The 26,239-nt window shown below is 35.1% G+C and overlaps 1 protein-coding gene across 1 annotated transcript in view; it reads left to right on the top strand.

Annotated features, from left to right (window-relative positions):
- DIAPH3 (diaphanous related formin 3) overlaps nucleotides 1–26,239 on the top strand; it is a 504,750-nt gene that overhangs the window by 207,474 nt on the left and 271,037 nt on the right. The window contains exons 18-20 of the mRNA XM_042927440.1: nucleotides 11,600–11,695; nucleotides 19,220–19,314; nucleotides 23,704–23,805. Coding sequence (XP_042783374.1) covers nucleotides 11,600–11,695; nucleotides 19,220–19,314; nucleotides 23,704–23,805 — 293 coding nt within the window. The remainder of the gene's footprint in view (nucleotides 1–11,599; nucleotides 11,696–19,219; nucleotides 19,315–23,703; nucleotides 23,806–26,239) is intronic.

Genomic DNA, 26,239 nt, shown 5'->3' with positions numbered 1-26,239 from the left:
AGGCTGTACTTTCTCTGCAGGGTTGAATGAATCTTAGTCATTCTGCCTTTAATTCCATTCAGTTCTCATCTCGTCACATTTGTAGTTTCTACTGATAAGCCGGATAGGCTCTGAATGACCAGGATCATCAAGTATCTGGAGTGTAAAAAGCACAAACATGGAAGTCTAGAGTCCTGGTGTCCATTTGACAGACTCTTAGCTACTCTCTGCTTTAGTTTTCTTACAGTAAAATAAAATTTTTATTAGGTGATATTTTACTATTCATTTTAATGGGGGAGAAAGGATTTGAAGTTTTGAGAATTTCAAGTAATCATTTGAAATATGGATTCCATGTTTTTTGGGTAAAAAATAAGTAACATAATAAGAATATTGTTATGATTTATGAAAACATTTTAAAGATTAGGAATTTTGACATGCACCAGAGTCCCCAATTAATGCGTGTTTCTAGATGTCAAAAATGTTCTGTTTAGTATTTCATTTCCAGTTCTGCATTGGCTTATTGGTATATGTCTTTTGAACAGTAAATTTTACTGTCTGACATTTTCATGAAGCATTTAAACCAGAGATAGTTTTTAATTAGTAAGATAGGGTAGTTTACAGTAAGGGATATTTCGTTTCCGGTAAGGATTGTTCTCTACCATGGTGTTAATGCTTCTCTGCTCAAGTGTCAGGTGGCTCAACATAATGTGAAGTAATTGAGTTTAAAGTGAGATTTTCTAATAAGATTTAAGCTACTGCACTCCCATTAATGAAAAGTTTCTTCCCATTCCCTTTCACAGAATGGTTCTCTTAAGTACTTTCTTCTTTTTCATAGCGCATTTGGTTAGTGTGCTAAAGATAAGATGTGGAAAATGATGGTTTTATAAGAAAAACCTGTAACTTTTAAATATGAACATTAAGAAGGAGGTGGAAATGTTGCGTATCTTAAATTCTTAGAAGTATTTATGGGAGTTTGGGGGATTGTAAAACATCAGGGGATTTCTGAATCCTGTCTTGGTTCAGGCCCTCCTTTTTCCTTGGTCAGATATATGTACAGGGATCCACAACAAAGGAAGATAAAGTACCATTTTATTGTTAACATGGCTTTTGTCTGAATATACCAAAGGCCTAAGGCTGTCTCCTTCGCTAGAACTCAGCACGATAGTTTATGTGCCAGCTGCCTATGTGGGGCAAAGACCAAGGAGATGAGAGGATCAGTTTCAGTGCTTGGAAAATGTCAGGCTGTCTTACCTGTGCTGACTCTTCAGTAGGTAAGGAAATTAAAGATGAGAGGGCCGTACTCCATGCTGAACCTTTTAAAGCGGAGGAGCAAGAAGAGGGTGGAAAGAGGAACTAAGATCTTCGTTTCATGTAAAAGACTACCCTTGCTTCCTCACTTGTCATCCCTATTGACAGAAGAGTTGACCTGGGCTGCCATAGTCGCAGAAATTTAAGAGTTGAGCTGCGACATTCAAGGAAATGGAAATGTGATTAGGCTCTCGAAACACAGAATTGCCAAGAAGTAAACTCCTTGTGCAATTTGGAGAGGTAATTCCGAATGAGATAAGAGAGGAAGGGTTCTTCTGTAGCAGCATTGTCTGTGCCGTCATATAAGCAGTCAAACTAGTTGTCCACGTTTGAGGTATAGTGTGTGGTGAATGAACACATCCCTGTCCTTCAGCAGCTCTTGGGAAAGACCACATGCATTTTAAATGATCCCAGTTTGATCTGGTTTGAGAATTTGGGGTCACTTAGATTTATGTCTTTTCATTAAAAAAATTACCTAATCCCTACATTCATTTCTAAATCAAAAAGAGGTCAAACTAACATTATTAAAAAAGCAAGTGGTTTGGAGTGCATGGGTGGCTCAGTTGGTTAAGTGTCAGACTTTGGCTCAGGTCATGATCTTGTGGTTCATGAGTTCGAGCCCCGCATCAGGCTCCGTGCTGACAGCTCGAAGCCTGCTGCTTCAGATTCTGTGTCTCCCTCTCTCTCTGCCCCCGCCCCCCCACCTTGCACTCTGTCTCTCAAAAATAAATAAACCATTAAAAAAAAAAAAAGTAGTTTGAAATCCAGCCTTGTATTTTTGTTTCTATTTTTTTCATGGTTAATTTACGTAACATAAAATTTTATCAATTAAACCACATTTAAGCCTACAGGCCTATGGTATTAAGTACACTCATATTTTTGCACAACCATCACCACCGTCCATCTCCAGAACTTTTTCACCTTTCTTGCTGACACTCTGTACCCATTAAACACCAACTCCCCATTCCTTTCTTGCCCATATAAATATCATTTTTTTTTTAAAGCATTTCCCTAATCCTAGTGTACATGAACCTGCTACTCCCTTAACCACTTCCCAGTGGTTGAAAGGTACATGTGGGGCATTTGGGTTGCATGTGGGAAAGGTGGTACCTGGAAAAGAGGTCTGAACATGAGCCAAGAAGTTTGTATGACTATGTAGGATCTACATAATATGAGATCTAGCTTGAAGGGATGATAATCTAGATAAGTATCAAACGCCCAGGTTAAAACAAAAACAGAAATATCCTACGTTCAGGTGGTTGTGGGATAGAAAAGTGCCCAAGCTAGTTGATTCTAGAAAATAGGCTAGTCAAAGAATGGAGTTATAATTAGGTAGACCATTTAGATGCCAGGATGATCTGGAATAGTAGCTGGGAGCATCTTTGATCTCCCAGGACTAAAGATTTAATAACTAAGAAATTGAGGAAATGACTTGAATTTTCAACTGAACTATCAGTGATGGGAACATGAAATTGGAAGGACAGGAGAACTACTTATCAGAAAGACCATATAATAAATGTTGAGTTGAACAAATAACTAGTATTCTACTTCCTCCTCTTTTACACACGTACACATACTCACACACACATTATTTTTTGACCGGAGATGATGTGTATAACTCCTTTCCTAGGGCAATGCTAATAAGCCCATAAGTGGCAGCAAGTCCGTGGTTCTTATGGCAGGAGAGGGGTAGCAACTTTAGTTTTCTAATACTAAAACAAAATGTTAATTGGAAATAGACATTGACACTCCACATTCTGGTTAGTTTGTTGCAAAAATACAAGATCCTGAGGAATACAGGCATGCTGTCATTGAGTCTAATTAAGATCATTATAAAATTCTGCTTCTTAAGCCTGAAATTCTCTCTCATTACGTTGGAATAATGGTCGTTTTTATGTCTGATCACATTTCTTCTCTCAAGGTGTAGATAATCACTCTGGCCATTTTGATGAAATTCTGTCTTTGTTTTCCTCACCCTCTGATACACCAGGGATGGTCTGCTCACTGTGTAGTATGGCATTCCTTCTTATCTGTTAGTTAATACAATTTATTGTTACCTTTTCTATTCCCAAGTTGCTTAGCACTGTGTGTACAAATACTAATAAGTTGGCTTATTAAGTCTTTCCATTCTACAGCATGCTAGATATCCTGAATTACCTGTGTCCTCATTTGGATTTAATCCTCCTTTTAAATTAGGAATGTACACTAAGTTCTCATTCTTTTTATAATAAGTTTTTTCCCCCTTTGGTTCATTCTCTTGTGTATGCATTAGCATGCCATGCATTAACTTTTAGAGTCTTTGCTCTGTAATTTCTTTTAGCAGGGATATATTTTCACATGCTAACATTAGCTGAGGATATATGGGACTAGGTTGCACTGGGAAAAACAGTAGTTAGTAGAAAAATTATATTTTATGAGTACATGTATTATTCTATGACTGAGAAACCACAACATGGAAGAATTCCAAGGGTGCGGGTACTTACAGTGGGGAGACTTTGAGGATACATAATAAAAAAAACCTTTATGATGTTTCTATGAATTGTGATGAACCAATAAAGATCATGTGACACTAGGCCTCCATGTTTTTGGGGCTGAATTTTTAACCATTTCCTGATTCCTTTAGTTTCGCCTCTGACACCTTTCGTCCATCTAATCAAAGCTCATGTCAGTTTGAAATTAAATTATAACAGTTAGCGCCAAGATACGCATGAAAAATAGACCTGACTGACTGGGTTATTTTTCTCCCCAGCGTACAGCTTATTAAAACATTTTGTTGAATATATGAATTTGGAGGATATTGATATTTTCTTTGGTCTGAGCTCCTGTTTTTCTGTTATCTCAGTCTTAGTTATGAGGGAGTGTTTACACACAAGGGGACCTCAAGAACATCATTTTTTTAGTTTGTGGTGCTAATACTTTTGAAATGAGCAAAATCGCTAAGTTCTGTGATTGCAAAAAGGTCCTTAGAGATGCAGCAGTTTTTATAACCTGTCTTGATCGCTTTGTTATTCCATATGGGAATAAAAAGGGAGGAAACATATTTTTTGTTCAACTCTGTTGACTTGGTTTTGAAGTATGTTTCAAGTTTTTTATAGACCGTAATCCCAGGACTTGAATGATTCTTCTGTACATGTAGTAATGGTTAAAAAAATAAAACATTAAAAAGAATTAGATACAGCTCTAATTGAGGATTTGTGAAATAGTGAAATCCTTCTCCCTGTTTGTGTAAGACTTGAGTTATACAGAAAAGTCCTTCAAGACTATTTGTTTTGTGACATTGGTTACTAAAATAGAATGTCGGATAAAAAGAAATATGCATTTGTTTGCTACACTTTTGATGATTGCTGTAGTTGAAATAATCTATTCCTCAGTATTTTAGTTAGTGCATTAGCCGCTTTTCTTCTTCTTCTTCTTCTTAGCCTGAAATTGCCAAGCACACATCTCTTTGCTAGTAAAATACTCTGATTAGTTATGGCAGTCATATATTAATATTTGAATAGAAAGATAGCCTGTTTCTCTGTTTATTTTCTGTGTAGTTAGGTACATAGTCATTTATTTATGTGCCTAGAAATACTAAAACCGGGTTTGACAGATCAGATATGACTAAAGCTATTTATACTATTATGGTTTTCAATACCAAAGCATTTACTTTGACATTTTGCCAAGGGGGTATTGCCAACTTAAAAAATAATTCATTCCAAGTTTTCACTTTTCTTCTATATATTCCATATCTTCTGCCTTCAAGCTGCCTAAATCTTCTTTGAAATAATATTCTCCTATCACAGATACTAGTAGTGGTAACTCTTAGAAATCTATTTTCCTTTCCCAGCTATTAGATTATCCTCTAATTCTGACACTTGAGGTTTTCAGGTCCAGTCTATTCACAATATATTGCTGGGTAACTGAATCGTATTCGGTTAGCTACCATTTGAAGTAGTGATGGGTGAATCCTTAATTTTTCCCTTTAGGAACTATGTATAATTTTCCATAGTGTTAAATCTTGCTCATTGTACTCAGGAAACCAAGCATTTCTCTTTGCTCCCCCAGGTCCATTCACCTTCCCACTTTCTCTCCCACTGAACATGGACAGTGAGGAAAAATTCTATCTAGTGTCAATGAAAACCTTAGGGAGTTATCTTTCTCTTACGTGCTGGGTTGTAGACTACTTTCCTCATGGGGATTCCCTGCCTCGGAGGCTGCTCTTAGCCTGTGGTGTGGTGGTCAGTGCCATTGTCCGAGAGCTGGCCACCACCTAGCCCTTTGTGTGACCATGGGCAGATAACTCATAAACTCTGTGCTCAGGTTTCCTCATTAGTAGAATGAGGTAGTTAAACTTCATATTCAAGGACTGTTCTTCCAAAATCTGGACCTTATAAAATCTTGATACTTTTTATTAGCCCATTAGAACCTTGGCAGTTAGAAAGTAAGAAGAAAAACAATTGCAATTAATGCAAATAATCTTGACTTTATAGATGTCTTCTGGCCCCCACCTTTTACCCTATATGAATTCAGACTGTGCTAGGCCTCAGTTGTCATTTCCTAAATACATGATATATGCGTGCTTTTTTTTCTATAGTTGACTTGATTTTATTGGCTTCTCTGAGTGTCACAAAGAATGCATATTTAATCTGGTACATGTCCTTTTATCCTCTCAAGGCTAGTGTAATCTAATGAACAAAGGTAATTTACTGTGAACATCTAACGTGTACAATTTAATAGCATTTGTGCTAAATGAATACCAGGAAAAAATTGAAACGTGTAGTATTTTACAAACATAGTGACATGAGATACATTCCAGGAAGCACCAATAAAAAAAGAATAAACAATTACTAGTAGCATTCATTGACTTAGAATACTCCATTATGGAACGAGAAGCCTGTGGTGTTGCCTTTTGTGTGGTATTACTTTAGTGGAGACTAGCTGCTTACATACCGATAACTGAATATTCTAGAATTTTTTGCAGTGAGAAAACAATGTATGAGAGAATATGTGAATCTCATTCCTGAAAAAAAGATCCCATTTTAATCAATCTGATTGGAGCACAATGCAAAATGAACTGGAATAAACTGTATAACCATGTACCATGGAATTAGGATTTTTAATGGAAAATTTAGTATGAAAGCAAAGATCCTGAAAGGAAATTTCTTTATAAAATTTTGCTGCTATTTTTGAAACTTTGAAAATAGAAAAAGAATAAAGAGAAAAATGTAATTAAAAAAACACTTTTTCAGTTCATGGCTCTTGGCAACATAGAAAGTTTTGTCATCTTTGACTCCATTCTGACATAAAACACTCATAAAATGCGGCATATGCTGTGTTAGTGATCAGAACCATTTTTGAACAGTATTAATCTTCTGTTGGAAAAATGCCGCCTTACACAACCTCTCTAGGAAATAAGATTAAACACAGACCTCTAATGGCAAAAAAGCTAGATCACAAGTACAGATGGCCCTAATAGTTGGACTTTATGTTTCAGAGTTTTGTCTTACACTTGAGAAAATCTAGTGTTTTAGTGAAAGTGTTTTTTAGAATAGCCTTAGAAGAGGAGCTCTACCAGTGGATGGGAGGAGCCCAAAAAGTGTTCTCCTATTGGCTCGTGAGCTGTGGTTAGGCGCTCTGATTCTTGTCCCTTATCTCCTTGTCACTGCGGAGGCTGAGAGAGGTGATTATCATCCTATTGCCTTCTGATGGCCCATCTTAGAGGTCCAGTGTGTCCCCAGGTCTTAGATGAGGGATGTAAGCCACGCTGAGTTTCGGTGGTGGGAGCTGGGGATGCAGGACCTGGTGGCAGATGCCAAGCCCAAGTTCCCCTGCGGGTCTCTGCACTGTGTCGTGGCTTGTGTCTCACAGAAATGATGTGAGCAGAGGTAAATGAAATAGGACCTTGTGTATGAATTTCATTTCCACTAGACATTGTCCTTTGTTCTTATTCCTCTTGAATGCATCTTTATCATTGTTGCCAACATTTAGATCCTGCTTCATCAGGACCTTTGTATAAGCATCTTCACTGCTATCACACTGATTTGAGGCAGTCTGTTAGCTGGCTTCATTTTATTTGTTCAACATTACTTAAAAACTTTTTTTTTTCGTGGTTAAGATTTTATCCAAATCAGTCTATTTGGCTCATGGAGTGATTATCTGATTTCTACTGTTGTTTTTTTAATGCTTTTGTTCTTTTCAGAAAGCTTTACTGCTTCATATCCTTTGGTCTGTATTCTGCTTACTATTTCAGTTGCATCTTTTCCCAATCGTCCTTTGGCTATTTGGTAATAGAGAAGAGAGGAGAAAACCATAATTTCATTGCATTATGGGAATGCTGATACGTTAAACTCAGTAAGAATCTAATTTGTCATTTTTATGGAAAGGCAGAATTAGTTAAAATTATTTCAGCCTCTGATTTGGAGGTTGAAGTGGTCAAGCTTACTTGGTTATCTCCCCCTCCCCCACTTTGTTATTTTAATGTGACACCTAACATATTTTGAAACGAGAGGAAGGAATATTGGAGAGGAAGTCTTGTGATCACTGTCTTCAGATCTGCTGCTTGAAGTTACTTGCCCTAAACATTCCTTTTCTCACTGTGATTATGGTGATAGCTGTAGTATGAGTACTGATGAGAATTATGCAAGGGAGTGTAACAAAGTGTTCAGGGCAATGCCTAGTAGATGGTCAGAACATACTTAAAATTATTAGTTTCTTTGACTTTTTTTCTTTAAATAGGCTAGAAAATTTTTCAGAATGTCAAAGGAAATTGGTGTTGAGAAATGAACTGATTAAAACAAAAATGCTGGATTTTTTTTTTTTTTTTCCTGATGAAGATAAAAAAAATGTACATTTTCTAAAAAGTAGAGGATTGCCATTTGGTCAGGTTATGGAGAGGAAGTCTACTAACATAATTTTTATTAGCCTTCATCTGAAAATTGTAAACCTTTTGTCTCATTCTGTTAACTACTAGGAGTAAGGTGACAAATGTGTCATTTTTGGTGGTAACTGGAAAAATCTATGACAGCGAGTGGACTAACTGGTAGGACTGTGCCCTGTATCTCCATTCCAGGTTTCTCTTTTCCACATCTGTACATACAGCCTCCTCTTGGACATGACTGTGTGGATGTACAAGAGCTTCTCAAGCACAACGTGTTTAAAACTTGAGTATTTAAACATGTTTTTCATTTCTTGATGAATCAAATAAACACCATTATCAGCTGCCTGGTTGCCCCGAGTGCCCTTCTCTTTTTCCCTTTTGTGTGCAGGTTCACACATACAAACCTACATCACACAGATATTTACTGAATACCTGCTATGTATGTTTCAGACCATACTCTTGGTGCTAAGGATATAATGATGAACAAAGTTGCTACATTTTAAAACACTTTTTTTTGGAATGAGGGGAAGAAAGACAAATGGTAAATTGATAGTATGCCAAGAGTAAGTGCTTTGGAGGAGAAAAATAGGTATCATAATGGTGATTGGGAATACTGGGTGGGAGTTGCTATTCCATATAAGGCAGTAAGGGAAAGCAGGATTCTTTTGCTGCCTTGTGGTGAAGAGATTGAGATTGCAGTCAGTCAAACCAGGAGGTGGGCGATGAGTTGAAGGCAGTTATGAACCAGGTGAGAAAGGATGATAGGAAAAGCAGTAGCTGGGGAGATGGTAAGGAGTGCTTATCTCAAGGAACATTTTTGAGTTAGAGTCAACTGGGAAGTAGCAGAAAACAGGATGACTTCAAGCTTTTTGAGTTCAGCAGTTGCAACAAGAGCATTCCCATTTTTTTGAGATGAGAAGGTGTGGAGGGTGTGTGTGTACATGTGACGTTCAAGGTGCCCCTTAGACATCTAAGTAGAGATGTTGAAAGTAGACCCCTGGGTATTCACTCTGGAATTCAGGAGACAGATGTGGGCTGGATTCTCCTTTTGGAAATCATCCCTTCTGTCCATCCCAGTTTCTGCTGCTTCAGGTGAGGGCACCATTTTTTCTCCTTTGGATTTCTGTAACTCCCTCTGTCTTGACCTCCTACCCTCGTACTTTTCCACTCTTTCCATAGCCTGAGTTTTTTTTCTAAAATGCAGTTATTTTGATATCTGTCACATACTTAAATCTCAGTGGCTCCTCATTGTCTGGAGGATAAAATCCAGACGTATTAACCTGGCCTAAAAGGTTTTGCATGATGTGGTCCCTGCTACTTTCTGGTGTCATTTACTTCTACTCAATATTCTCTGTTCTTATTATTCTCTCTTCTTTCTGTACCCTTCAAGTTCTTGCACCTTTAGATCTCCAAATACTATCCTTTCCTTATCTGATCCTTCCTCCTCCCACCCCAAAATCTTCTCTCCTACCTAACTCCTTTTCCCCTTCAAGCTTTTGATTAGATATTTATTACATGAAGACTGTCCCTGATAAGTATGGGTTATGGGATTCTTCTTTATTTAGCTGTGGTTTCTAATAAAATGTTACATATATATCCATGCATTGTAATTGGCATTTGCTTTGAATTTACTGCTGTTGGTCTTTATTTATTTTTTTAAATATAATTTATTGTCAAATTGTTTTCTATACAACACCCAGTGCTCATCCCAAAAAGGGCCCACCTCCATTCCCATCACCTACTTCCCCCTTCCCCCATCAACCCTTAGTCTATTCTAGGTCCTTAAGAGTCTCTTATGGTTTGCTTCCCTCCCTCTCCGTAACTCTTTTTTTCCCCCTATTCTGTGAGGTCAGGATGTCTCTATTTTGTTTAACAGTGTATCTGTATTGCCTAGCACAACCCCTTTTAATTGGTGCTTAATATTCATTTGAATGAAAGTATAAGTGAAGTTACTGATGATAAGCATGTATGCAAAATTTAGTAGTTTTTATATACCAGCCATAACTAGTTACAAACTATAGTGGGGAAAGGTAGAATTAACCACTCCCTCCACTTCCCATCCCCATACTTAAGAGTATGATTTGGATTTACTTAGGACACCTAATAGTAACAGTGAGTATATAGGTTGCCTAGGAAGATCACTGTGGTAAGTTGAATAATTATAAACACATGTCATGTTGATGACTAGGAATTTTGAAAAATTGTCAACATATCAAATCTCCTTGAATCTATTTATAAATGCCTTGCAAGTCAAATGCAATTCAAATGAATTTTATTTTTGGAACTTTTGAATTACTCTAAAGTTCATGTAGAAAAATAAATGAAGGAGAAAAGGAAAGAAAATGTAGAAAGGGAAAAATGATTTGAACATTCAATTAAAAAAGATATATCATGCAGTGCTTAAGACAGAATGATAGTTGACCAGGAGTAGTACTTAGAGCAGTGGAACAGAATGAAAAACCCAGAAAAACAAATGTGGGATAAAAGTGTAATATAAAATTGGTTGAAAAAGATAATTATTAATAAAATGATAGAGATAATTAATATTTAGAAAAAATATAAAATTTGATCCCTCCAAACTATGTAACAAAACATATAATAGGCTTTTTTGGTAGAAAATAACATAATGTGCCCTCTTATATGTTTGAAGATTCTTTTAGAAGCTATTTCCCCAGTATTAGTGATTTATTTGTACATATCTAACAAACACTGCTCCATTATTCTTTGTTATCAAGATCCTAATTTTGTATGATTGGCCTTGACCGGAAGAGCTATCCATGAACACAAAGGAGAAGGAAGATGATAGGATGTTACAGATCTTGATTTTGACTATCCTATACCTTGCTGTGAGGACAGGTCATAGATTCGTGTTTAGCATGATGCTTATTCTGTTATTCTTTTACTAAGGAGAGGGAGGCTAGATGCATTTATTGATTTTAAAACACTCAGATAATGTAAGCTAAGTATCAAATTTTGACTGTTTTTATAGATTTGGAAAACAAATAATAAACCATCTACTCTTCTGGTTTAGTATGAGCTATATTTTTAAATAAGCATGGTATATCAGACATAAAATAGCTGTGTGTGTTTGCTTAGCACTCTTTGAGCTAACTTCTTAACTTACCCTAAGTGTAAGTCTATTTCTGTAATTGTGTCCTGTATACTGTTCATATGAGCTAAGTGTTCTCATTGTTATGCCCAATGGTATTGGTTAAAATAATGCAATCAGTTTTATTTTTAGTTTTTCTGTTAGACCTTCACGTATTTACTCTTAGTTTTTCTAGCAGAAGAACCACCAGTGCCTATCTGAAACAGGCCTTGGGATGTCTATTATTTTTATATCCATGTTCTTTAAAAGATTTGTATCTTTTTTATATTCTTTGATAATAGTTCACAAACTGTCCTTTTGCTGCTGAATGCCTTACTGACATGGATCTATCCTTGCTTTTACAGAGAGAAGAGAAGAGGAAGATTTGGAAGAGAAGAAAGCTATTAAGAAAAAAATTAAAGAGCTTAAATTTTTAGATTCTAAAATTGCCCAGAACCTTTGTACGTATCAAACTTCAATACTATTACATTAGCAAAACACTGGAGGTGGTTCCTTTAAATTATTTCTTTATGACTTGTTTTTCATTTTATGTTATTTTAATATTTTATTATTTGCATAATAACTTCAAAGATAATTCATTTAAGCAAATGATGGGTTAAATTTTTCAAAATGTAATGTACTTTAGGAAAAAAGCCAAGGAAAGGATTTAGAATGAAAGTATATGTTGTATAGCTGAATAAAAAAAGGCTATCCTTTGTCTAAGCATATAAATAACAAGGAATTTGGGTGACAACATCATATTTTAAAAAATAGTAATGGATTATTTCTTTTATACCTCTGAATCTCTATTATTTTTGATACTTGATCACACACAAAAGAGGTTGGAATATTAATGGAAATTAGGATGATGAGAAAAATGAATTCCATTATCCCATGTGAGCAGTTCAAAGCCTTTCCTCAAAAGTAATGACTGGAAATATTTTAGATTTAATTACTGTTACAGGAGCTAAATACTTAGCATTGAATTGTCTTTCTGACTGAATGGGAGAAGAGGGCAAAGAGTTTTGCTTCTAACTCATTTCTAACTGCAACTTAAATACATCAAAGATAGTTTGCTTGGAACTGAGATAATAGGATATGTATGTTATTTTCTGATGTTATGAGAGGGATGCAATGTGGAGAATCTAGAGGCATGAAAAGTTAACATGGCTTTTAGTCTTCCTTTCAATTATTACATGACTCAAGAGAGCTTTTAGCAAGTATTGGAACAAAAATTCTTTGGTGAGAGGATAAAGATCCATGCTATTGATTAAAGAGGGAATTATGTTAGAGGCAGTAAGTGTGAAAGACAGAGTTGACATTCCTTTTGTGAAAGTTTTGCGATCTCCTTTCTTTCCTGCTTACTCTGACAGAGGGCCACCCCTTTTCTGCAGTGTAGGTATGCCAAGATCCACATGGATAGTGTGTAGACGTTAATGCTATTGGCCAAGATATTGCTCTCTGTTTCTGGGGCACAAGTTGATAACCTTTGAAGTTAGATGTCATCATGTGACTTGCTTGGGCCAATGATAGTATAAGCGGAGATGAGATAGCTTTTGTGTGGGAGCATTTATTGGTGGTGTGAGAAACTCCAGTGCCCTTTCCCCTGCACCCTGTATGGCAGTCACAATGGTGTCTATCACCCTGATGAGAAGATCACAAGTATCAGGGCTCTGTCTTTCTGATGTGTAATGGACATGTAGTCTGAATTAGAGATAATTTACGTGTATGTGTATGTGTGTGCATGATTAGACTATTGAGATTTGGGGGACTGTTACATGATACAGGCATTTCAGGGAATTTTCCCCCTTAAAGGAACATTGTCTGGCTTCAAAGCATTATTAACTTAGATAATGACAAAAAAATTATATTCTCTGTGATGTGAAAAACATAGATTTTCTTGAAAAGTGTCTATGACCCAGATTACAAATTCCTAGTCTAGACTCTAAACAGCCTTGTTATAGGGATCCTGGAGAAGTACCAATTCAAATGGATTTTTTTTTTTTTTTTTTTTTTTAATTTTAAGGGAAAGAGAGAGAGGGAGTGAGCAGAGGAGCGTCAGAGAGAGAGGGGGAGCAAGAGAATCCGAAGCAGGCTCCGCACAGTGTGGAGCCAGATGCGGTGATTGACCTTAGGAACTGTGAGGTCGTGACCTGAGCTGTAATCAAGTTGGACACTTAACCGACTGTGCCATCCAGGCGCCCTTTACATAGAATTCTTTTTAGATGAGTCAGTCATAATAAGTTAGCTTAAATATCTATCTCAAAGTTGAATAATTGACTTTAGTATTATTTATATATGACAGAACACGTGCTAAATGGGATTTCAAATTTAATTGCATTGGTTAATAATTATTGATTACCTTTCTGTGTTCTAAATTTGGCCCTTTAATCTTAACTACAACCCTATCACATAGGTAGTAGCATTGATGTTGCAGATGGGTATAACCGTTCAGTGACTTGAATAAGGTTGCCTGTTTTGAAAATAATAGGTATAGCATACACTATTCCTGTTTAGAGATAACAGAATCACATTTTCATGGAGAAGGATATTGTTTGTCTTTTTTGCTTTAGCTGAATATATGGAAAAAAATATATATATATATATACTCTTTTAATTATTAAACACATTTTAAAGTATAATATTGAAAAGTCCAGAATTTATGCCATTCATATTATGATGTAATCCATTCCTGGATTATTCTTGCCCTCTCTGATTGTAGCAAGTGTTATGATTTAAGCTTTAAGAAGCTTTAGCAACCTATAATCTTGACCATAATTATAATCTGGTTCACAGCTGTTTTTTGTCTTTGAAATTCAGTCTTTTGAGATACTGAATTGTGGGAAGAGTCTTGTGATAGGACAAGACAGAGTCTTGCCACTTAGAAATCTGCAATACATTCTCTTAGATTTCTCTTAACTGAAATATTTGATAGAATTTTGAGGAAAGGGTGTAAAATCTACTCTCTTATTTACCTATTTATTCAAAAGTATGTTAGGTTCCCTATGTTTGAGTTCATAAAGGTTTTGGCAGAGACCCTGCGCTGAGCATAAAAGAATTCCAGGCACTCGAGGATCAAGAGAGGCCTCAGGAGTTTTACAAGGTTCATATGCTTCACCAGATTTTTGGAATATTAGAGCTCTAAAGGGAGGAACCCTGGAATCTATGAATTAATGTAAAGATTTAAATATTTATAAGTTCCCTTGAAGAAAACATGTGTGACTGGTTCCAAAATCTGCACACTTTACATTTCTTCACTGAACTCAAAGCTTCCAGTGGGACCTATATAGTCACATTTTGAAGGATAAGATGTGTGTTAGTAAAAATATTCACTTTAATGGGTCTTTTGGAGGCTTTAAATGAGTATCTCCTATCCTCAGTAACTTCTAATTTGTTTTTTAAAGATCTATGCTTGTCTTCTGAATTGGGTGTTATGCATTAGGCCATTTTCAACTTTTCTGTCATTTTTTTTCCCCCTTAGAGCAAATGTTTGCCAGAAATCTTATTCATAAACTATAAAAAAAATTGTTCAGTCTTTATAGATATAGGTGTTTAATGTGCATGTTATTTTAACTGTAGAATATTAATACTGGAAGGCAGAGAATGAATTACAAATATAGATGAAAGTAAAGGAATAAATGATGTCCATTCACACAGTAAACCCTTCTGTTAACATTTTTATCTTTTTATATAGTTGTTACTATATTAGTTATGCATGTTGTGTTATTTATGTTTACTTCTGTTATTGTACTTACATAAATGTGCAAGTGAGATCATAGTAGGTTTTTATCTGCAGTTTTGTTGTTTTTTTTATCTCCACGACCACCTTCACTTCTGACACCAGTTAAGTTTGGGGGTCTCCAAGACCAGTCTTAAGTATGATGGTTTATTGGAAGGACTCACAGAAATGACTGAAAACTCTTTGATTTATGATTAAACAGTACAGATTAAAATCAGCCAAGGAAAGAGGCACATGGGGAGGTGTCTAGGAGAGTTTGGAGCACGAAATTTTCACCCATGGACATCTCTAGCTTCTCCCAGCAATGATGTGTAATAATAGTCACAGATTATTGCCAACCAGGGAGGCTCACTTAAGCCTTGGTGTCCAATGTTTTTACTGGTTCTTGGTTTTGGGTGAACCTGACCCAAAACTGTGTGACTGACCTTGGTTTTCAGACCCTCGGGAGGACAGGTTAATACTGTGTGACCCAAAATCCCCACCATAACTCACATTATTAGCATAGACTGTTAGTGTGACCCAGTGTCCCCAGTAAACATAGAAACTCTTATCAGGCAGGACATTCCCAGGGCTTTTGAGAGTAGCTCCCAGGAGCCAGATCTCACTTGATTAAGCTTAATCTGTTACCACACAGTATGCCACCCTTTTTCCCCATGCATTTTGTTTCCATATTATTCATTTAAAATTATTTTAATTGTTTTTGTTATGACCTATTATCAGAGAATATAGAAAATGCATGTTACATTTAATGATATAAATCAAACACCTACAGCTAAAGAAATAGAACATGACTCATACTTTAAAGACTTACATATGACCTTTTCCAATTTTATATCCCTTCCTATGAGAAGTTACCATTCTCTTAAATCTTGGTTTAAATATTTCCTTCCTTTTATTTATAGTTTTACCAACCATGTGCATATTCCTAAATAAGCTGTTTAGTTTTTAACTGACTGACTTTTATATAAACAGCATCATATCATATTAATGCATCTGGCTGTAGTATATTCATTTTTATTGCCATTTTTAACACATTCTTTGACTGTTACACTTTATTCATTTAACCCTTGATTGACTTCTGTGTTGTTTTTCATTTTTGGTGGTACTAAGGCAAGGTGTGGCAAACTATGGCCTTCAGGCTAAATCTTGCCCATTGTCTATTAAGACACAGTCTACCAGAGCTTAGCCAGGACATTTGTTTACATAATGTCTGTGGGTGCTTCTGTGCTCCAATAGCACAGTTGAGTAGTTGTGACAGAGCCTGAATAGCTTAGAAAACCTAAAATAATGGCTATGTGACTCTCAGCAGAAAAAGTTAGGTGACTCCGCCTCTAAGTATATATCTGGGCAGCGTTTGTACCAATTTATTCTTCCACCATCAGCGCCTGAATGTTCCTACTTCCTAACCTTACCAATGCCTCGTGTTTTGCAAGGTTCTAGAGTGGCTTAAAAAATATATATCATATTTGGAATTTGTTGGGCCTTCGTGTTGTTGATGATTTGTGTCTCTTTATAATTCTGGAATATTCTGACATTTTCTCTTCAGATAAGATTTCTTTCAACTCTGTTCTTTTTTGTGATTTCCCTTTGTAAATCCAAGTAGACATTTTTAAGGTATCTTTACTTATCTTCTGTATCTCTTAACCAACTATTTTTCCATCTCTTTAAATTTGTGTTTTGGATTGCTTTTTTGCCTGTGGTCTTTCATGTCCTCAATTTTCTCTTTATATTATATCTAATCCATACATTGAGTTTTCGATGTCATTAGTGTATGTGTGTATATATATTTTTTACTTTCAAAAAGTAAAAAATCCTCCAAATCTTGTTTCTTTTTAGTAATCTTTTTCTTTTTCCCTTGGCCATTATTTCAATCTTTCCTTGAATATTTTTTTCTCCCAGGATTTCTGTTTTCCTTCCTTTAAGGATAGCTCAGAAATGGATTTAAGATTTAAATACATGCACACACTTATGTATATTTTTTAGATATTTCAAGGGTTTCTTTTTTATTCTTGAGTTATAGCTGACACACAATGTTACATTAGTTTCAGTTGTACAGCATAATGATTGGACAGCACTATACCTAATGCTATGCTAAGGATATTTCTTGATTGAGATCCAAAATATCCTTTTTCGGGAGGAGGAAGTAGATAATTCCAGGGCATCTCTCCACTTTGTCTTAGTGGCTGAAATATGTAAAAGTATAATTTTTCTTTCTCTCCATGACTGTGTTATGCCTCAGAGTAATTTTATCCTTTGATCTTTGTATTAAATGTTATAATCTTTTCTATATCTTCTTGTTGTATCCATAGACTAGGTTTCTTGAGTAGAATTTATTGCTTCTCAAAGGGAATTAATAATTTCAAAGATTCTGATTAATCTTACTAATCCTACAGAATTTGCAATTCAGGTGTATTTTAACACTTTGCCTTCTCAGTTTGCTTACTCCTAAGGTTTAACACATTATTACATATTATTAGTTTTGTTTTTTTCTCTTATTCTTTTAATTAAAGTTACATATATTTTTTAAGATTATATTTTTTGAGAGAGACAGATAGCATGAGCGGGGAGGGTCAGAGACATCTCATGAACCTTGAGATGATGACCTGAGCAAAGATCAAGACTCAGATGTTTAATCTGAGCCACCCAGGTGCCCATAAGGTTATATACATTTTGCTCATTTTCCTTTTTAGACCTCAGGGTATTCTAAATGAAGAAAAAAAATGCTTTGCTTTTTGGGGCAGATTTATCCCCTTAGCTTCCTTATTTTTTAATTGTTTAAGGTGCTTTGACTTGTTCTCCTTTTATGTTGTCAGAGATCACTCTTTTCACATATTTTCCAACAACTTATATGATTAAGATGTTCTCTTACCATAAAGGAGCTAAATTGTCATGTTAAATTTATTTTAGTATTTGTTTTTGTTAATATTTACATTTAATTCTGCAATCATAAGCAACTGGTTTTGTACATGATGTATGTATTTAGGTTTTGTTCTCTTCCCATTAATTATTTACTGATGACCTCTTTGAGATCATATAGTTACTATATTTTTTGCTTTTCAGCGTCTACTACAGGGTTTTTATTTTGTAATTTCATTAATCTGTTTTGTAATAACATTTAGATATTTTATTCCATTTGTTGGTATACTAAGAATTATACCCATCCATAATTTCTAGAACTATTATCCCTTATTTATAACTATTTGAGTTCAGAAATGTATCAGTGAAGCTGGTGTTGATGTTGAACATGTTGTTCATCTGTAAATGATACATGGTGTCCTCAGGTATATGGAAGCCTAAAGATAGCCTTTAAAAAGAAGATCATGTTTTCCAAATCTTGTAAAAAATACTGTCTGTGAAAAGACCTACAGACAAGATGACATAAGTTCAGCATATAAAATAAATGGTAGCGGTAGCAAGTTCTGAGTATGTTCACAGAGTGACATCTGTCACTGAAGAAGAGACACATTAATAGTAGATCAAGGGGGGAAACGGCAAAAGCATTAAATCTAATACTATGAAAATATCCTTATTTACCTCAGTAGCTTTTGAGAAGATCACTGTGGTTTAATATTAGACATATGAGATATTAGAAAAAAATGTAAATAATGTTGGAATTTTCAGTAATAATATATTACCCAATATAATCTATTTGTATGGTTTCCCAGGAAAATTTGTTTTCCAATATTCGGTATTCAAGCTTCAGTTACATATAAAGGCTATTTTTCTGGCATATTGTCTATAATGTTTTTAAAGAGCAAAGTGCTATTATAACTTGCAATAGTGTAAATGCACTACTCACCAGTTTTCTTAAAATATTTTTTTCTGAACTATTTAGTAGAGCTGCAGGATATTATAAAACCTAATAATACACATGTTTAGACAAAAATTATATGTGCATATTGGAGTTTTATGGTTCTTTTCATTCCAATGTAATATTTTTATAGTGTACCAAATATATTTCAGTTTTGTTTTTTTTTTATCACATGAAAATTGGCACCATTCCTGTGATAGGCTAATAACTAAGCATTAAAAATCAACTTTGGAACCAGCATAATAATAAAGGGCTGTTGCTTAAATACTAGTTCTAAAACTAGAGTAGAAAATGTGCTAATGAAAATTTCTCCCATAGTCATTATATTTAATCCTTAAAGTCTCTCATTTTATGAATTATTTTTGATTTTATACATAGAACTACATCTCAAATTCTTTTCTTCTCTTATTATGAACCTTTTTCTCCCCCTTTTAGCAATCTTCTTGAGCTCTTTTCGGGTGCCATATGAGGAAATCAAAATGATGATATTGGAAGTGGATGAAACACAGTTGGCAGAGTCTATGATTCAGGTAAACAAACTGGCAGAGAGCTTAAATTCCAATATTTCATTGCAAGCTTCTCATTAAATACAAATCTGTAAGTGAAGCAAAATTCTTAAACCAAATCATTCAACTGGAAAATCATTGCTGCATAATTAGTTTTAGCATAACTTCTGCTTTGCCAGGAGATAAAACTGCATCTTTTCTTAACTGCAACTAAATATAATGCTATCAAAATGATTACATTTCAATTATTTTAAATGACTGTTTTTGAAAGGCAAATTGTTTAATTCAACATGTATGTTTTTGTTTTTGTTACAGTTAAGGTTAGTAATATGCGACTTAAAGTTTATTTGTATAATCCTTTCAGAATATGTTTTTATTAGGCTCTTATCTTGTAAAGTTGCATTATGATTCAGTGCAGAAGATTGAGGGACTTTTCTCTTCATTTAGAGTCACCTTTATTAACCACCCTTCCTTGAGTCATTTGTGTTCCTACGAGTACTAGAAATTGTGGGCATAGCATTCTGAATTCATTCAGGAGGCTGCCAGCTTTTTAAATGGTGTCTACCCACAGTATTATTTAAGGAATGCTAGCGTGGTGCCAGAGTTATTTGCTGAATTCCACATAAGACATCAATAATGCGTGTCTTGATAAACTGTAAAATCAGAGTATCAAACCACAAATTATATAGGAAGAGAATAATATCTTCAGTTTACTATCTTTCATTCTTATAGTGGATGTACTTAGAAAAATGGCTTTTTAGCAATAAAAAGAAACCAGAGATTATTTGTTAGTGTGAACACATGTTTAAAATTATTTTGGACATTTAATCCATCAATGAATGGTATCTTGGAAAGTTTTGGGTTTTGCTTCTCCTATCTTGTCTTCCCAAGGTGGTTGCGATATAATCCCAGTAGGGGTTTGTGCTGTGAGTAGCTGAGACTCATATACACCTGATTCAGTAACTCTTCCCTGAGCCTTTTTTCTCTAAGCACTTTCTTTTTACTAGGTTTTTGTCTTTGTTAACTGTTGATCGTAAATGTGCCTTGTTGTTGGGAGTAAATTTCAAGTTCCTTAAAGAAAACTTTTCTGCTTCATACATGTTTGTATTTTTTTTTTGATGCATTTATTGAATTTTTACAGAGTAGCTTTTAACTTGATTACACGAATGTTTTGGATATTCATGTGGATTTTGTGTGTAGAGATGGGAAATTTGCATTTTTAAATTCACGTCCAAAGAACATCCAGTTCCATATAATTTCTTAATATATTAGTTTTCTATTGCTGCTGTAACAATTCACCGTAAATTCAGTAGCTTAAAATAACACAAATTTATTAGTCTCCATTTCTGTTGAACAGAAATCTGGCATGTGTCTTATTGTGCTAAAGTCCAGGTGTTGGCAGGCTTGCCTTCCTTTCTATAGGATTTAAAAAAAAAAAAATCCCTTTCTTTATCTTTCCTGGCTCCTCATGGCTTCCCACATTCCTTGGCTTGGGACACTTTTCTTCAACTTTCAAAGGATATTGACTCTCTTCTTTTTTCCATGGTCACATCTCCCTCTCGCTCCATGTTCTGTCTCTCTCTTCCACTTTTAAGGACCTTTGTGGTCCTTTAAGGACCTTCTGCAGTTCTGATAATCTAGGGAAATTTCCCCTATTTTAAAGTCAGCTGATAACAACCTTAATTCCCTATGCCACATATCCTAATATTTTTACAAGTTTTGGGGATTAGGTGTGGACATCTTGAGTGGTGTGGTTCAGGTCATCGTTCTGCCTGCCACACCTACTACATTTAAAACCCATCTCGGGAATTTAAAATCGAAAAATTTAGTTTGGACATTTATATGCTGACTAAAAAATAAGAATTCCGTGCTATTTGAAGTCTCAAATTAATTTTATTTATTTCAGTTTATTCATTTTGAGAGAGAGAGGGAGGGAGAGTCCAAGTGGGGAGGGGCAGAGAGATAGGGGGAGAGAGAATCCCAAGCTGGATCTCCAACCTCCCGCATGGGGCTCGAACTCACGAAAAATGAGATCATGACCTGAGCTGAAATCAAAAGCTGGATGCTTAACTGACTGAGCCACCCAGGTGCCCCTCTTAAATTAAATAAAAAAATAGGTTCCTAATTGTAAAGTGAAGAACTGCTTATTTTTCACAGGGTACAGGGGAAACCTTACTTTATAATAATCATCATTTTGGTAAGCTATGTTCACAGTCACGATTTTGTTTTGGCATATCTAGTTACTCATTCATATATAACCAGATGTCAGTAGTATGTCATTTTTGATGTCATCCTTCTAACTTATTCTCTCCCCGTTTGCCTTCATTTGTCTTTTATTAATTAGTTCATTTAGCATCTATTTTATTATACCCCCCCCCCCCCCCACCATGTGCAGGGCATTGTGGTCGGTTCAATTAAACATCGATTTTGCCTTTCTGGGATATTTAGTTTGACAAGTGAAATGATGTGTGTGTGTGTGTGTGTGTGTGTGTGTGTGTGTGTGTGTGTGTGTAAAATTATAATACAAGGTACACATGGCTGTATCAAGACTTTTTTTTTTTTTGGTATAGATTAGATGATGGGTTAAGGGAGTGCTGTGCATGTGTGGAGGTGAGGGTACGTGTGTGTGTGTGTGTGTGTGTGTGTGTGTGTGTGTGTGTGTGTAGGTGAGGGTACTTCAGGACTGAATACAGTATGGATGTAGAAAAGCCAATAGGGCTCTGTGACTAATATGTAGCAAAGGTCAGTTATTCTGGCACTAGTAATACTCTGAGCTGTGAGGGAAAAGCTGTGGGTATGTGGGCAACTGTGAAGAGTTGGTTTAGTCTGAAAGGACCTTAGGATTTATGGAAGGTTGGTAACTTTGGTAAAGAGACACAGGAAGTTTGGGCCTGTATTCTTAGAAATCATTATAGTTTCATTACTCTACAAAGCAAAAATAAAGAAGTGAAAAATTAATAAATACATGATAAAAGATTATATATTAACTCATAATATTTAAGGGGATTTGATGGTCATCTACAAGGATACTGAAGAAATTCAGAAGCCTGATTATAAATAACTCAATCCAGCTGTTAGCTAGAATGGTTAAAAGAAACACAAATAACCAGGTCTTTTGGCTTCAGGCAATTTTAATAAGAGAAATTTCTATTTATATGGAAAAATCCTCTACTTGCATTGTTTTTATTCAGTTGGTAGTATTAATAGTAAATACTTTTGTTAGGGATGATCTTAAATTGCCACTTTTTTTGTTTGTTTTCGGCCAGTCAACCAAGTTTTTGTCTAAAGGTACACAGTGAGTCCAAAACTTCTTCTTTGATCTAACTACTTTGATAAATAACATTCTCTAACAATGTCTTTAACTAATGACACCTTTGGGGGCGTTTTCCCCATAAATATATAGAGCATGATATAGGCTGAATTATAACTTGTATTGACTTTGGGCTTGAAGACAATATACTGATGCTAAAATTTGGGATTGTGAACACCACTCTTTTTCTTAATTTTAATATCAGGACACTAATTTGTAATGACACTGTTAAAATCAATTACATTTTGATACGGAAGATCTATATAGACTTTGTCCACAAGACTGTATAATCATTACTTTATAACAGGGAAGAAAATTTGTTTATTTGGTCTTCATTGGGAGTGTTTGCCTGACCTTAAGTGTGTGGCTTGGGAAAGACTGTTCATGGACAAAGGAACAAGAATAACCAAGCAAGCCTGTGGTTTCTGGATGGGAGGTGATCCAGGCCAAAGGCAACAGGCACTTAAATTCCTAAAGGATCTCTTCAGAAGCTTTTTATTTGCAAAGTGTATCATTCCATGTCTTTAGTACCTTTTCAAGTTTTCTTCCACATCAGAAAAGTTACTTTGTCTTCATTTTAGAGATACTTTCATTTTTGTTATTAAAACTGTAATCATGTTGATTAAATCTTGCAAGCACTTTCATTAAAGTTCTCTGGATTTCATTTCTTTCTCTTGCCTTTTAGTAGTAATATGATAATTTCTTTTATCACCCTGGATGAAGCGTTAAAATATGTTTGGCTTTGCTTGAATATCTGACATTTAATTCCCTCAATCTGAAATGTAATTGATCACATTTACCCAGGTGAGAAAGCTGTTCCTTTGGTATAGGTGGAGTTTTTCTTTCTCAGTTATATAGCTAATCAAATAAACATTCAGTAGTGCTTGATTTGAATATATAACTCTAGAGAGTAAAGAGGAAAATTGACTGCTTTCAAGATGCAGAGAATGTAGCGTAAAGCTGAGTATAAGGGAGGTTACCTAGAAATAAAACTGAAGACTGACTTTTTTTAGTGGTTTCTTTCCAATAGTTTATTGATGGATTTATCTAGAGTGCAAGAAGCACATTTAGTGAAAATATTTTCTTATGTTTTTAATTTTTAGAACCTAATAAAGCATCTTCCAGATCAAGAACAGTTAAGTTCACTGTCTCAGTTCAAGAGTGACTATAACAACTTATGTGAACCCGAGCAGTTTGCTGTTGTGGTAAGTACTGTCTTTTGGCGTTAACTCTCCTGTGTGGGCATCTTTATACCAGGCAATGCAGGAAAGAAAATGTCAGGCCTTTTCACATCAGGATTGTCCCATAAAGCTTTGAAGCCCATCTTGCTTTTTTTTTTTTTTTTTTAACCTAAGGATATTTATGGGAAATTATTTTGATTTCAAATATGTATATTGAAACTGTAGCCACAAATGAAGTCCAAGGAGTTTTTAAAAAGTATAAACCTGATTTCTTGTTGTCATTATTGTCAATTTCATGTCAAAATGTAAGATGAAAACTGCACTCCTATGACTGACGAGAGTATTTATGGTTAATGCTGGAGCATCGTAAGCCAACATATTGCAAAAACAGCATCAGTTTCTTGTTGTAATCACTCACTTCCTTTCATCTCCCATGTTAGACTCTGAAATTAGAAGTACAGTCTCCTCCTTGGTGATAAGGGTGAAAAAGGAATACCTTTAAAAAAAAATCTTTGAGACACCTTGATAATCATCTTGTTCCAGCCTCCTATTTTATTTATAGAAGTTGGGGGTCTGCAGAGGTGAAAATTCTTGCCAGTGCTATATATTAGCTGTGTTGCCAACTTAAAATTAAGATTTTTATCGAGCTTGCTTTCTCCTATTCTTTTCTCCTATCATTACATAATCATTTTGAGGTTGGTTACATTCAGTCATCATGATGATACTGTAGTGTTTTGATTCTTTGTATGTAAGATTATTTTTTTTCCCTTTCATCTGAAGTTCTATTACCAACCTCCAGGGACATGATGGAATTTGTGTTTGATATAATTGTGAAGATGTGGGTGGCTAACTAAAGGACTGTGACTGCATACCGTATTTTGCATGTTGTTGGCATTTGCTCTTAAACTGCTTAAACTGCTGCCATTTCTTCATAAACCTATTGTCTTCAGCCCTCCCCGCACTACCTTCCTGTACCCTGAGTTCACAAAACTCTGCTTAGCACACATAAGGGGAAGAAAAAGGCGGGGTTTTTCCTATACATAGTCTTACAATTTTTATTATAAAACTTTTAACTTATTTTCTTTACCAAAAAAAAAAAACAAAAAACTTTTTTTTTAAACCCAGTTCTCTAGGGTACCATTTTCTTCTTTTCTCTTTTCTGTATTTCCTTGTTTGCTTTATATTCTATTACCTGATCATTTTGTCTTTCTTTTGCTCCATATTTGATGCTCTACCTGCAATGTCTTCCATTGGGTATAAGTAAGTAAGGGAGAATTTGCATTACATTTTTAACCACAGACTATGCAGAATTTTGGGGCTTTTTTTTTTTTTTTTGGCCCAACTTTTTTGACTCTTGAAGAAAATTATATAATGTAAAATTATAATATAAAAATATTTCCTATTCACATTAAATCTGAAACACATATAAGCTTAAATGAAAATGTCTATGTAGCAAGTAACTTTTTACATTGCATATCATCACAGGAAAAATGTAAAATTCTTCTCACGTTTTAGTGATTTTCACAGAAGAATGAGCTCAAACTTGCAGTTATTTTAAAATAGGCAGGTTATGTCCGTCTTTGAAAATATGGAGTTCACATCAAAGAGCCATGATTTACAAGCAGTATTCTCGTAGGGGCCAGAAATTTAAATATAGCAATTATATTTCCAGATATTAGTGCCAGAGGTTATAGTTTTGATTTTAAGACAGAGATAGACCACTTCCATTTTAGGACATGTCAACTCAAACTTGACCTTGAATCTACACATTCCATGCCAGGTCATACCTGACTGAAAATGGAATTTAATGTTGAGAGAGTAATGGTATTGAAAAACATCTGCTAGAGACATTATGAACAGTGTTTTATTATATGTTGATTGTGAATGTTCTTGAACCCATTGTTGTACATTCTAGTTTGTGTGGTACTAATGTTTTAAAACATAATTGCTTTGGGGCGCCTGGGTGGCTTGGTCGGTTAAGCGTCTGACTTCAGCTCAGGTCATGATCTCACAGTTCGTGAGTTCAAGCCCCACGTCGGGCTCTGTGCTGACAGCTTGGAGCCTGTTTCAGATTCTGTGTCTCCCTCTCTCTCTGCCCCTCCCCTGTTCATGCTCTGTCTCTCTGTCTCAAAAATAAATAAACGTTAAAAAAAAAATTAAAAAAAAATAAAATAAAACATAATTGCTTTAGTGAAGAAAGGAGAAAGTTGACAGGAAAAAACAATAATATATATAGTATGTAGTGTGTGTCTGTGTGTGTGCATCGTCATATTGTAATGTTCTTCAACTTTACCTTCTTTCAGCTTTTTACCATTCCTAATATGTCTCCCTTTACTTCTTAGATACTTCCCCCCTGCCCAAAGGGGGACAAACCTGCTTAAAGTTCCAAACAATACTGCAGAATTACCAAAAAACATGATGGGCAAAAATTGTATAATAGTGTGGAATGCCTGCAGAT

The sequence above is a fragment of the Panthera leo genome, chromosome A1 (genome assembly GCF_018350215.1).
Source record: "Panthera leo isolate Ple1 chromosome A1, P.leo_Ple1_pat1.1, whole genome shotgun sequence".
Lineage (NCBI taxonomy): Eukaryota > Metazoa > Chordata > Mammalia > Carnivora > Felidae > Panthera > Panthera leo.
Note: the sequence above shows the minus strand (reverse complement) of the source record. Positions and strands in the feature narration are given on the sequence as shown.